At 39.1% G+C, this 14,145-nt stretch overlaps 1 protein-coding gene across 2 annotated transcripts in view; it reads left to right on the top strand.

Annotated features, from left to right (window-relative positions):
• PCNX2 (pecanex 2) overlaps positions 1 to 14,145 on the top strand; it is a 409,093-nt gene that overhangs the window by 243,879 nt on the left and 151,069 nt on the right. For both annotated transcript variants that reach the window (XM_056113571.1, XM_056113570.1), the window contains 2 exons: positions 8,846 to 8,987; positions 10,288 to 10,465. In XM_056113571.1, coding sequence (XP_055969546.1) covers positions 8,846 to 8,987; positions 10,288 to 10,465 — 320 coding nt within the window. The remainder of the gene's footprint in view (positions 1 to 8,845; positions 8,988 to 10,287; positions 10,466 to 14,145) is intronic.

The raw sequence follows: 14,145 nt of genomic DNA, 5'->3' as shown, positions 1-14,145 counted from the left end.
TTCTTTAAAATGGTTGAAGAAGTATAAGAAAAGCTAGAATAGCAGAAACAAAAACAAACAAAAAAGCCCAAGGTCTTTCATAATTTTTGATGGGACAGAAACAAAAATCTCAGTATGATTACTAAATCAATTTGTTTTCTTTGTATTTGTTTTGTATTTCTCTGAGAGATATACCATGATGTTAAACCTAATGGTAATTTCGATCAACTAAAAAATAATTACACAAAACCTAACATGTGCCAAGTTATGTACAGAATACTAGAGAAGCACTGGGAAACAAAGGCTGCTCTACATCTCCCCAGGGAGAGAGGTGGTGCCTTTTATGGTAAGGGGAATGGTAGAGCCAGTAGTCAAACCCAGAAGCCATAAAAAGTAGGCAGTGCCTATAAAGTGATTTTTAGATGTCTGCTTTAATTAGTTAAATTTCTTTTTCAATCAGTTAATCAGGAAGTTTTACATTATTTATTTCATATTTAAAAAAATTTTTTTTTGCTTTTTGGGTGACAACTGTTGATGCACAGGGATTACTCCTGGTTCATATGCTCATAAATTACTCATGGCAGTGCTCAGGAGACCATATGAGATGCTGGGAATCAAACTTGGGTCAGCCACGTGCAAGGCAAACGCCCTACCCACTGTGCTATCGTTCCAGTACTGTATATAGGGTACAGTATTAACTGCTGAATATGATGGATAATGCAAGCCGTAGATGCCTTAGAGGATGGAATTTCATCACAGCGATGACTATATGTATATGATGTTTGAAGTTCAGTGAAGGAAAAACAGGCAGCTATGAGGGTGTATGAAGTTCTAATTTAGATGCTAAAGAAATGTAATGGCTTCTGTAAGGAATTAACATTTAAATTTAAACCTGATGAATAAAAAGGCATTTTCTCAAAGTGGAGAAAACAGAACCCAGGCATGAGAAGAACTCATGAGTATTCAGAGTCAAGTTGTTTGAGGATGGAGAGGTAACAAAGGACCACGGGTTTATACAGAACCATGGGTTTATGCAGAACTATAGGAATTTGAAATGCAGGTTTACATTTCAGAATGTAAATTGCTTTACATTTCAGAATGACCCCTGTTCATGCTAAAAAAGCTTGTTTCTGAAGAATAACAGTCCATAAAATGTTAATGCTAAAGACTTTCCAATCTGATATTTAGGTCAGCAAAAAAAGGTGAGAGTAAGAAATGCTTATATAAGAAAGCAATTGTCTTAAATAAGGGAATGGTCATAACCTAGATGTAGGAATTCCTTTAAGTAGGAACTTTTGATTGCCCCAGGGTGACCAGCTGAATAGAACTGCATTCATATTCAAGTGTTCACAAACATGTTTTGTCCCAATAGAACACAAATTCTTGAATCCTTGAGGCTTATAGATAATAATTTATGAGTTGGGCTGAAGAAAATTATCTTCTTACAGATAAAAAACATTTTAAGAATTCTTTGATTAACTTTTAATTATTGAGACTTTTTTTAGTAATATAAGTAATCTAAATAAAACATCCTGAAAAACCATTGAGAATTTAAAGTATTCCCTCATAATAAGTCATACATAAGCTTGTAAATAGCATAGTTAGTTTGCATACTTCTTCTCAAGGACCTAATATTCTGGGGGAAAGAGAAATAATAATGTTATTAAAGTAATGTATTTTATGGTCTCTTTGCATATTCAATTACTATTACTGTAACTGTCCTGTTGTTCATCAGTTTGCTCGAGCAGGCCCAGTAAGATTGCTAGACTTGTTACTGTGCTTGGCATATAGAATACGTTATGGGGAGCTTGCCAGTCTTTGCACTGCGGGGTAATTACTCTCGGTAGCTTGCCCAGCTCTCTGAGAGAGGCAGAGGAATCGAACTTGGATCAGCCCAGTCGACCACGTGCAAGGTAAACGTCCTACCCGCTGTGCTATCTCTCCAGCCCCATAAAAGCACTTATAAAATTTTTCAGAGCAGTTACAAAGATTTTCTGTTTAACTTTGTATGAATACTGAGGTAATTTGGGGACTTGAGACATGTAATTGTCATGTTTTTATACATTTACAAGCTTTCCATTTTATTAGATTTTCAGAGTCACTCCTAAGGAAAGGATTAAGTTTGGGCTTCACAATTCAAAATTTGAAATTTAATATTTCTGTTTTAGCTTCTTCCAACATTGTTGTCCATCCATTTATTTGCTTCCCATCTATTTCAAATATAAATATTAAAAATAAGTGGTTTATTTTAGGGTAACTGTTTTCTACAATCTATAAATTATAGCATTACCTAAGTAAATTACTGAATTTCATAGAAACACATTAAGGATATGTAATAATTAAAGTGGAATCAAAGTCTTGTCTTATTCTTTCTTTTGGAGGACCCACGAATTGAAATCAGTCCTCACACAAGCAAGTTTAGATACCCAAATCAGTTTTCTGTCAGGTTTAGCAGAACATGGGATCAAAAGTCTGGTGTTGGTAGTCTCCATAATTTTCTCTCTAATCTGCTCTAATTTCTCTCTCTCTCTCTCTCTCTCTCTCTCTCTCTCTCTCTCTCTCTCTCTCCCTCTCCTTCTCCCTCTCGGAGAACCCGACAAGCTACCGAGAGTATCCCACCCACACGGTAGAGTTTGGCAAGCTCCCTGTGGTTTATTCGATATGCCAAAAGCAGTAACAATAACGGGTCTTATTTATTACTCTGACCCTGAAAGAGCCTCCAATACGGCACTGCTGGGAAGGACGAGTAAGGAAAGGCTGCTAAAATCTCAGGGCTGGGATGAATGGAGATGTTACTGGTGCCTGCTCGAGCAAATCGATGAACAACAAGATGACAGTGAAAACAGTAGTGATATATATATCACTATATATAAAATATATATATATCACTGTATATAAAAATTTGCTCTATTTATTTTAATTTCTTTGCAACATCTTTTTTCTCCCTTGCTTTGACTTGAGGCTATATTGAACACTTTTGAAGAACCCATGCCTTGTGCTGATCTTCTACCTAAGATGTTTTTCCCTTAATATACAATGCATATGCTCATGCTTGTTAGTGTATGCAGGCAGTGTAAACTGTGTTTGCTGTCCTCTCTGGCGATTAAGAATTAATCAACACAAGGCATGTGAAAGTTTTGCATCACATTTAGCTATTAGCAGTGTCACTTTTATGCTCTCCTGTAGTACTTCAGGTAGTGAACTGCAGCAGAATTTTTCTGGGTAGCAGAGGTTCAAATTCTGTTTCTTTTTTTGGAAACAAATAGATTTTATTTGGAGGATTCTTAGGTGCTGAGGAGAGAGAGAGAGAGAGAGAGAGAGAGAGACCACGGGCTTCTCCAAGGGCGGAGAGAGAGAGAGCCCCTACATACATCCTAGCATTAGACACGAAAGCATAAAAGTACATATCTCAAGAGAAGATGCAGGCAACACATGTTCTCGGGCACCACATGTGCTCAACCACGTGGACGTAAGCACATATGGGCTCAGGCAGCAAATTCTGTCCTTTTTTGTGACTCTGAGTACACTAGTAAAAAAAAAAAAAAAACCATGGTGAAACAAATCATTGCTGAAGTATTCCCAGAGCTCCACAAAGCAGCCATTCAGGTTCAAGGAGTACAACGGGTACCAGCTAAAAGAGACCCTAACAGAAACACTCCAAGACATATCGTAGTGAGAATGATTGATGCTGCCAATAGAGATACAATACTACAAGCAGCAAGGTCAAAGAAGGAAATCACATACAAAGGAGCACCCCTTAGATTCACAGCAGATCTATCAGAGAAAACCCTCCAAGCCCGAAGGCAGTGGCAAGATATAGTGAAAAAAACTCACTGAAATGAATGCTACCAAGAATACTCTATCTGGCTAAACTCTCACTCAAAATCAAAGGAACGGTACACTATTTTCTAGACAAACAGCAGCTCATGAACTTCATAGACTCAAAACCAAACCTAAAACAAGGGCTAAAGGGACAACCATAAGACAAGACAAACCCTACAACCACAACAAACCCTTACAGAAAGATGACACAAAATCCCATAACAGTAATCTCTCTCAATGTCAGCGGTCTAAATTCACCATTTAAGAGACACAGAGTGGCAAAATGGATACAGAGACAGAACCCAACATTCAGCTGCCTACAAGAAACTCATCTCAACAGCCAGAGCAAACACAGACTCAAAATCAAGGGATGGAAAACAATCCTGCAAGCAAACAGCTCCCTCAAAAAAGCTGGGGTGGCCATACTAGTATCCGACAGCATTAATTTCAGGCTGAAAAATATTAGAAGGGACAGCGAAGGCTATTTTCTCTTCATCAAGGGACACATACAACAGGAAGAAATCACACTCTTAAATGTATACGCATCTAATGAGGGAACGGCTAAATATTGGAAAAAAATGAGAATGAAGACACGAGCTACCAAAACTTATGGGATGCAGCGAAAGCCATTTTAAGGGGAAAATTTATAGCTCTGCAAGCATATTTCAAGACAGAAGAAAGGATACACATAAACAACCTGACTTCACAGCTCAAGATCTTAGAAAAAGATCAACAGAAGGACCCCAAATTGGGCAGAAGGAAAGAGATCATAAAACTTAGAGCAGAAGAGAAGGAACACATGGAGGGTGCGGGATCCCGGAGGAAAAAAAAAAAGAAAAAACAGGTTCCAAAAAGAGCCGAGAGCACCGGCAAGTTCCAGATGGAGTAGGTGCCGCATTCCGCCTCCCCCAGATGGAACCCTGGTGACCAGAAGCCTCTACAAACACAGCTCGAGTATGCGGGAACGAGGACTTTTTCTCAAAACCGCGCGGCCGCATATGCAGCCGCGCGACATCTTTCTATATACAAAGTGATCAATGAGAAGTAAACGACCCAATCTTTCTCCCTGAAAATCAGAGTTAAGTTTGGAGCACGGCCACAGCCCCAGAAACACAAGGACTTAATGCAGAACCCAGCAGCTTAGAGCAGAAAAGTGAATGGACGATGAGTTAACCCAGGCCATCATTTCTGCCCAGAGGGGAAAGGGTGTTGCCCCATTCGCCCTCTCTTCTCTGGAAAGAAGGATGGCGGCCGCATGGGAGCCTTGTGGACAGCAGGTATGAGCCGGGGGTGTGGGGGCGACTAAAACCTCATGGGAAGGGGGGCGTTTCGGTCCGCCCTTCACGCCCTACCGAGGTCACCAGTTGCCCCCCACGAGCGGCTCTCCAGCACGGCCATAGCCCCAGAAGCACAAGGACTTAATGCAGAACCCAGCAGCTTGGAGCAGAAAAGTGAAAGGACTATGCGTTAATCCAGGCAATCATTTCTGCCCAGAGGGGAAAGGGTGTTGCTCCCTTCCGCCCTCCTCCCTCTGGAAAGAAAGATGGCGGCCACATGGGAGCCTTGTGGACAGCAGGTATGAGCCGGGGGTGTGGGGGCGACTAAAACCTCATGGGAAGGGGGGCGTTCCAGTCCGTCCTTCACGCCCTACCGAGGTCACCAGTCACCCCCCGTGAGCGGCTCTCCAGCACGGCCATGGCCCCAGAAGCACAAGGACTTAATGCAGAACCCAGCAGCTTGGAGCAGAAAAGTGAATGGACTATGCGTTGATCCAGCCCATCAAGTCTGCCGGAGGGGAAAGGGTGTTGCCCCATTCGCCCTCTCCTCTCTGGAAAGAAAGATGCGGCCACATGGGAGCCTTGTGGATAGCAGGTATGAGCCGGGAGTGTGGGGGCGACTAAAACCTCATGGGAAGGGGGGCGTTTCGCTCCGCCCTTCATGCCCTACCGAGGCCACCGGTTGCCCCCTGCGAGCGGCTCTCCAGCACGGCCACGACTCCAGAACACAGAAACCAATTTCTTAACTATCTGACTTTCAGTAGAAATACTTCCAGGGTCAATAGGTAAAATAGCAGAAATCCAAAACCAACATTTAATTCTTGAACCCAGCTGTAGAAAGCAAATCACTTCACAATGCTTTTTCAGCATGTCTGATTTGGGGGGGGGGGGGTAAACTCTAAATAATAGTGGTGAATCTTTTATTGAAACAATGAATCTAATCAAAGCAGATAGAGTGTTAACTAGAATTCATCTGCCTCACAGGGACGGGGAGGGGTGGGGGGTGGGGTTTTATTGGGGTTCTTCATGGTAAAAAATAAGTATTGGTAAAGGGAAATGTGTTTGATATTTGCATGACTGAGACATAAACCTGAAAGCTTTGTAACCTTTCCCACAGTGATTCAATAAAAAAAAAAAAAAAAACTTAGAGCAGAAATCAACGACATGAAAACCAAAGAAACAATCCGAAAGATCAATGAAACCAAGAGCTGGTTCTTCGAGAAAATAAACAAGATAGACAAACCACTTGCAACACTCACAAAGAAACAGAGAGAGAGAACCCTAATAAATTGAATCAGAAATAAGAACGGGGATATCACAACAGAAACCAAAGAAATTCAAAAGATCATCAGAGACTACTTTGAAAGTCTGTATGCCATGAAACAAGAGAACCTAGAAGAAATGGATAAATTCCTGGATTCCTATCATCTCCCAAAGCTGAATCAAGAAGATATAAAGTACGTGAATGGACCTATTCACATCAAAGAAATTGAAACTGTAATCAAAAGTCTTCCCAAAAACAAAAGCCCAGGTCCAGATGGATTCACTAGCGAATTTTTCCAGACATTTAAAGAGGACCTACTGCCAGTTCTTCTCAAGCTTTTCCAGGAAATTGAAAAAACGGAAACACTCCCAAACTGTTTCTATGATATCTCTCTAATACCAAAAGGAAACAAAGTCACCACGAGAAAAGAAAACTACAGGCTGATATCCCTGATGAACACGGATGCCAAGATTCGCAACAAAATACTAGCAAATAGAATTCAACTACTCATCTAAAAGATCATACACCATGACCCAAGTAGGATTTATCCCGGGGATGCAAGGCTAGTTTAACACTCGGAAATCAATCAACATAATCCACCATATCAACAAAAGAAAAGATAAAAATCATATAATCATATCAATAGATGCAGAAAAAGCATTTGACAAGATTCAGCACCCATTTATGATGAAAACCCTAGCCAAAATGGGGATAGAGGGTCTTTTCTCAATATAGTTAAAGCCATCTACCACAAACCTACAGCAAACATTATCCTCAATGGGGAAAAACTGAGAGCCTTCTCCCTACGATCAGGGACAAGACAAGGATGCTCACTCTCTCCACTACTGTTCAATATAGTACTGGATGCACTTGCAATAGCGATTAGGCAAGAAAAACCCTTTATGCTTAAGATATATATCTAGATTTTTTGGTTATACGTGAAAAATTTTTTTTATCTCATTTCCATATCTACACCATTCTGGTCTCACTATCACTATCTCATTCACTTATTTACCATCCCTATCTCATTCACTCATAGATTTCTTTCAAATTTCTGTTGCAAAAACACTTTTTTAAATCACAGTAAGATGGCTTTTATATTTTTGAGTCATAAGGATAGTATAGTCTTGTATAGAAAGATAAACCACAAAAAGAAGAAAAGTTCCTAATATGTGTAGTATGTGTAGTGTTGTGTTGCTTCCTAAAATCCTTCACATACAGTCCCAGTGAAATATGTTGGAAACACTTCAGTATTCTCCTATTTTTGAATGAGACAACTGGAAAGAACAGCTTCTAATTGCCAAGGTCATTTCTATACAGTCAGTATGACTTGTGAGTTGATTCCTGTGTATATTGGAACTTAAATCTATAATTATAAGCTGTAGGAGAATACAGCTGCAAGAAACGTACCCCTGGGCACTCTTAGACTTTGGACAATGCAGTGCTTAGCTTATCTGTCTTAATTGTCCAGTGGTGTGTGCCATTTGCTTTGTAAAGTAAATGGCAATGTAATGGGGGAGAGAGGGAGGTTGGAAATTTGGAAGTTTTTGCCAGAGCAGGATTTGTCAGAGTGGTAGTGCGGTGGGAAGGGCGATTGCCTTTCATGCTGTCAACTCAGATTCTATCCTGTGTGCCCCATATGTCCCCTGAGTCTACCGGGAGTGATCCCTTAGCACTGCTCCAAAAGTAAGCCAGATGTAGCCCAAAAACTATTTTTAAAAAGTTTGTGAATTTGCGTACAACCCCACTCCACCTTCTACCCCCACTTTTAAAAAGAAAAAATGGGGAAAAACACTTCAGATACACACTCCACATCACTCCACCTTGAAGAAGAAAGCAATAGGAATAAAACAAAATTGATTTCCCAGGAACAGCGTTGGATGCCGGGATGGTGCCACAAAGCAGAAGCTCAGAAGATGAAATCATAATCTCACATAGTGGTTGCCAGAAACTGAAGCCCAGCTCTGAGTGACATAATTCCTTAGTCCTTTGTGAGGAGTAACACTATTTTTGGTGCTTCCTTTGTGGTGAACAATCTGAATGTAATATTCTTACTGATACAGGTTGGAGAACAGCTTTCTCTATCTGCCCAGGGATTTGATATGGAATTTAAAGATGAAACTCTTCCTAAGAGTAGAGAAACAGAGACTAGCTCTAGAGTTCAGAAGTGTTTAGACTAACAAGGAGATAGAAAATCTTAGCAAGATTTTCTTCTTTCACTTTCTACTCTTATTCTGCAATGACCTGGAGTTAAACACTGTGTTGGTTCTTATAACATTTATAAATAGAAAAAATCAGCTGACCTGAAAAATTGAGATCCTGGTCTACAATAGGAAGTATTATGTATAAAATGCTGAGAATTGCTGCCTGGAAAGAAAATTCGTGTACCATATGTAGTATTTAAATTTCTACAAAACATTTTGAATTAATACAGCTTGTTATTAGATACAGTTAAGACATTTTGATCAGTAATACTTCTAAGTGGTTTTTGTATTTCTTTCAGATGTTGCCCATTTAATGTGGTTTGAAAGACTCTATGTTTGGCTTCAGTGTTTTGAAAAATATATCTTGTACCCAGCAATAATTTTAAATGCCCTCACTATTGATGCATTTTCAATAAGCAATTACAGGAGACTTGGTACTCAGTAAGTAGTATTTTATTCTTGTTATGATTTGGATTGTGATGTTTGTAAATTCTAGTCAATGGAGCGATAGCACAGCGGGTAGGGCGTTTGCCTTACAAGCGGCCAACATGGCCGACCCGAGTTCTATTCCTCTGCCCCTCTCGGAGAGCCCGGCAAGCTACCGAGAGTGTTCGATATGCCAGACACAGTAACAACAAAGTCTCCAATGGAGACGTTACTGGGCCCGCTCGAGCAAATCGACGATCAACGGGAGGGCCTTTACCTTTACCTTTCTCTAAAAAGGCTGTATGTAGCATTAGCCAACTTAAACTACTAATTAAAAGCCATGGTGCTCTTTTACTCAAACTCACCAGAGAAATATAGTTATTGTAAAGTGACTGGGTACAAATGAAATTAGATCTGCTTGAAATAATGTTTTGAATGAATGTCAGGAAATTTGAAAATCATCCTGAAAAAGCATAGTCAGTGATTATTACTATGATGACACAGTGTGATCTGGGTTCCTGGAGTTTGTACCATTATGCTTAAATCTGTATAAATTTACTTGTGTCATTTCATTTAGACTAATCCTCTATCAATTTTGAGCTTTATAGATGGGGAAATTAATCATTTTTACTTGCAATCTCTGCATTTAACAGGAGGAGACCCAGAATAAAAATTGGAGCATGATTATTTCATGGCATCAGGAGACCCTTTTGTTGTTTGCTTTTGAAGGGGCGGCATACCAGTGTTCAGGGATTATATCTGGCTCTATGCTCATGGATCTCACTTGGTGGTCACAAAATTAATTTAAATTATAAACAATGAAAATAAAGAAAAACATAAACTATTGGTAGTTAATAGGTAAAATTTTAAAATAACCTTATTAAAATACTGAGCTTTTTCTTTTGTCAGAAACTACATGTCTATCATTGCATCATCTTCAGTAAGATTTTTTTGTGATAATGCAGTATTCCCTTGAGCAAGACGCTAATAGGGGCCACAAGATCTGGGTTTTCTCACACGGGGTCAATTTTTCTGTGAAATCTGTTATTGTTGCAGTCCTTCATATAAGCTTTCGAGGAGCTCTGGGTACTGAATCTTAAGGATTAAAAACTACCCTTGAGACCATAGACAAGTTACTCAAACTCAGATTCAATATCTTCCTCTGTCAGAAGTGGAGAAAAACAGGGTTCTCCCTTTTGAATTTTGTTTTGATTGTTTCTAAAGGACATAATGCACGATCAGCACTCAGAAATTCTTGTGTTATGACCAGAGTTTCCCCACAAATTGATTGCTTCTTTACTTTACTTTCCAATAGCTGGGACATCTTTCTGATGATCATTGCTGGCATGAAACTGCTGAGGACTTCTTTCTGCAATCCGGTTCACCAGTTTATTCATCTGAGCTTCACTGTAATCTTTTTCCATTTTGACTACAAAGATTTTTCTGAGAGTTTCCTACTGGATTTCTTCATAGTGTCCATTTTATTTAGCAAGGCAAGTTATTCATCTTTTCTACATTTTAAGATTTTTAGTACACTTTTAGTAAAGTGCATTGTGTATTAAACAGTTTCTTTAAAAATATTATACTATGAAATAAAATTGACTTTCACATGTGTCTTATATTTCTGCTACCGTTTTAGAAACATTTCCCATGGAATTTAAATAAGCCATTAATTTGCCCACAATTGCTAATTAAAATGAAACAACAGTTAGTGAACCTTAGAATTTTATGCTCTTTATCTCTTTTAACATTCTCAAGATAGAACTTCCTAAGACCTCAAGATGCTCTTATTTCATTATTATTGACTAGACATTTTTTTTTCTTAACCCAGCTAGCATTTTGCCTTGAAGTAAAATTTGAGAGCTGATACTCTAGAGTGTTGTGTATTGTCTGTATTTCCTCTACTGTAGATAAAATATTGTAGTTTTTCTTCTTTTTTTTAAATTAAATACCATGACTTACAAAAATGTTCATAATAGTTATTTCAGATGATTCAACATCAATCCCATCACCAGTGTAACCATCCCTCCTCCAGTGTCCCCTGTTTTCCATTCTCACAGCGGTGAAACCCTTAGGAGGCACAAAATAATTTGCTTTATATTGCTTGTTACAATAAATATCTCACAATGGTGTTACTAAAGTCACTGTCTCAGGATTTACTGAGCTGTTTGGTACTAGGTGAACCTTCTTTGTTGTGGTTCTCCTTCACTGAGCTTTTGGGCTTCTATTCAGCTTTCCTATCTAATTTGCTGTGCTTCTACTGGGATGTCAGTACTGTGAGATCTGGAAATGCTGTGTGCCCACATAGTGTTCCAGGAGATATGGAACTCGGGTGATTCTACAGCTTGGTATCTCTTTGAGATTAGTTTTTGTGAAGCTGTGAAGCTGGACTGTTTACATGCTGGAGGATGTTGGGTATGGATGGGGAGGCTAAGGCTCTTGGCCTGATAGAGACTTGATCCAGCCCAATTCTGAAAAGGTCGAGAATTCTGAGACAGAGACTGAGCTTACCTGGAATGACTCAGTGGCTGCAACATTAGACCTGTAAGTTCATGGGCTGTGGAAAATCTTAATCACAATCCAGACAAATGTTGGGTGTGATTCGTAATGCATAACGAAGGAGAAACGACTTCTTTAGATACTCTCCTGAGTGTCCTCTGGGCCTCATAACAGAGCTGAGATCTTCTGCTATTGGGAGCTGGGTTGTAGGTAGTCTCTCCAGTAGTTCTCAGAAGTGTGGGTGCTCCATGCAGCAATTCGTGGCCAACAGAGATTTTGATGCAGGACACCGAGGATTTGATGCTTCTCCAAGTTTACAGTAGCTGGACACTCCAGGCTACCCTGGCACTGCTCAGGGGTTTCCAGGGTTGCACCCTACAATGCTTCAGTAGCTCTGTGGTGCAGGGAATTGAACCAGGGTTATGTTCTAATCACTGTGCTGTCTTCAGATTGCATATTTTAATCTTTATTCATTACTCTTTTCTTCCAATGAATTTCTCTTTGTTGGTTTTAAGTAACAACATTTCAAAACCCTCATATTATCCAAAAAATTCCTTATTGGTAGTTGTCCTCACTCTATAACTTAATATGCATTTCCTGTTACAACTCTGGATGAAAGTTGATTTTTCAGTTACTGGATTCTCACTTTGTAATTTGTACCATTTGTAGTTTGTTCCTTATTGTTACTTCTACAGCTTTTCACATCAGAACCATAGGTTTGGCCCTTTCCACACAAGAATTTATTTAATGTTTGTATAAATTCCATTATGCTGGAGCGATAGCACAGCAGGTAGGGCATCTGCCTTGCACGCAGCCAACATGGCCGACCCGACTTCGATTCCTCCGCCCCTCTCGGAGAGCCTGGCATGCTACCGAGAGTATTCGATATGCCAGACACAGTAACAACAAAGTCTCCAATGGAGACGTTACTGGGCCCGCTCGAGCAAATCAATGATCAACAGGAGGGCCTTTACTTACTTACTTACTTACTTCCAGATAAATTTATCACATTTTCCTGATAGTTCAAGTCAGAATCTGTATTTTCTTTTCTTCCTTGTATATAGCTTTTTGTTACTCATGTCATAATTGTAAAGTTGTGTCCTGTGATATTTAAAGAATCTATGGCATTGTTATAAATAATGCTGCTACTCTCATGGGTGAAAACCAATTATCAATACAAAATGAGCTGGGCTGGATTAGGATGAGTCAAGAGGATGATTCCTAATTTTGACTCTGACATTTACATAGTGATATTTCAGTCCTACCTAGGTGTGAGAAGATTTAATATTTCTATAAAATAAGTGCTTAATGAGATATACTTTTAAAATACGGAGGAATTTTAAATGCTGTTGCAAATAGAAAAAAGAAAAGTTACACACCATATTTGTGTAAAGGAGGCAGGCTGGTTCATGTTGATCTGTCAAAAAAAATAGGAACCTATAAAGTGAAAGCAGATAAACCTATAAACCAATAAAACCTTGAAATGCAGAGCATGACCAAAAACAGTAAGAGACTAGTAGTAAAAAATCTCAAAGAGAACAGTTTTTGTCATAGGAAAACTAACTCATTTGTTGGAGTCCAGGTGTGTTTTCCCCATGGGGCTACGGACAACCGCAAACAGATATCAGCTAAAAATGTGTAGCAGGATATGGACATCTGTGCAGAGAGGCTGCTGGGGTGACGAAAGAAGAATGAAGCATCCTGATCTCTCTTTCCCTTTGGAAATACTCATTGTCTTCCCATGCAAGGCATGGAGGGAAATCTCACAAATGTCTGAAAGCAATCCATGAAAACTTGGCTACTCAAACATCTGAATTTGTTTTTCTTACCATCTCTTTCAAAGCACCATTAAAAATAGTAATTATATCAGGAATTTCCAGTGACAACATTCTTTCTTTAATGAAGACAGCATTAGCACATCTAATTTGATATTTTTCAGATTGGGGAGAATAAATGACTTGAAAGTCAAAACAAATAAATAACATAGAAAAAGCAAAATAAGTGGGGCAAAAGTCAAAAAACAAACATCGTGACTAGTGAGTTCATTTTGACCTATCTCTATTTCTCTGTGATACCTGCTCACTTTTAATCTCAAGAGAACAGGCAGCAATGTATTTTCTGGAATAAGAAACAAGACTTGATTGCCAGTTATAAATCTGGTTTTAAAAGAGACAGAGACCTTTCTGATGGCAAAAAAGAAGTTAGTAGAAATCAGTGGCAAGATGGGGAATGCAGGTGTAATGAAGAAGCCCATAGTTAATATTACCTGTAAAACAATCTGCCCATCAGTCCTAACTCATGCTACCTTCTCATTATCACTTTTGTATATTTTTCCCCCTCAGTACATTTCCTAGAAACCTCTGCTACTTGTCTGCATGCAGAACTGCCTTTAGAGTGATTCATTGCACCGTATGAAATTGTATTTGTCCATTAAAATAATCCAGAGCCCTACTTAAATTTTACTCTTTTGTCTAATTCAGAAATTTATGGGTCCTTTATCCATTCTTGCTCTTGTTCTGCAAACTAAAGACACTATTATAGACATATCTGCAGAGTAAGATAGATCAAAGCAGCAGGAGACCAGAGAATGAAATACATGGTTTCTACAAGGCTTTGCTTATGTCTCATTCTGTGCCACCCTCAACCCCTGAATAATACTTGAGGCCTGTAATAG

The sequence above is a fragment of the Sorex fumeus genome, unplaced genomic scaffold (genome assembly GCF_029834395.1).
Source record: "Sorex fumeus unplaced genomic scaffold, SorFum_2.1 ptg000021l, whole genome shotgun sequence".
NCBI classification, from domain to species: Eukaryota; Metazoa; Chordata; class Mammalia; order Eulipotyphla; family Soricidae; genus Sorex; species Sorex fumeus.
Note: the sequence above shows the minus strand (reverse complement) of the source record. Positions and strands in the feature narration are given on the sequence as shown.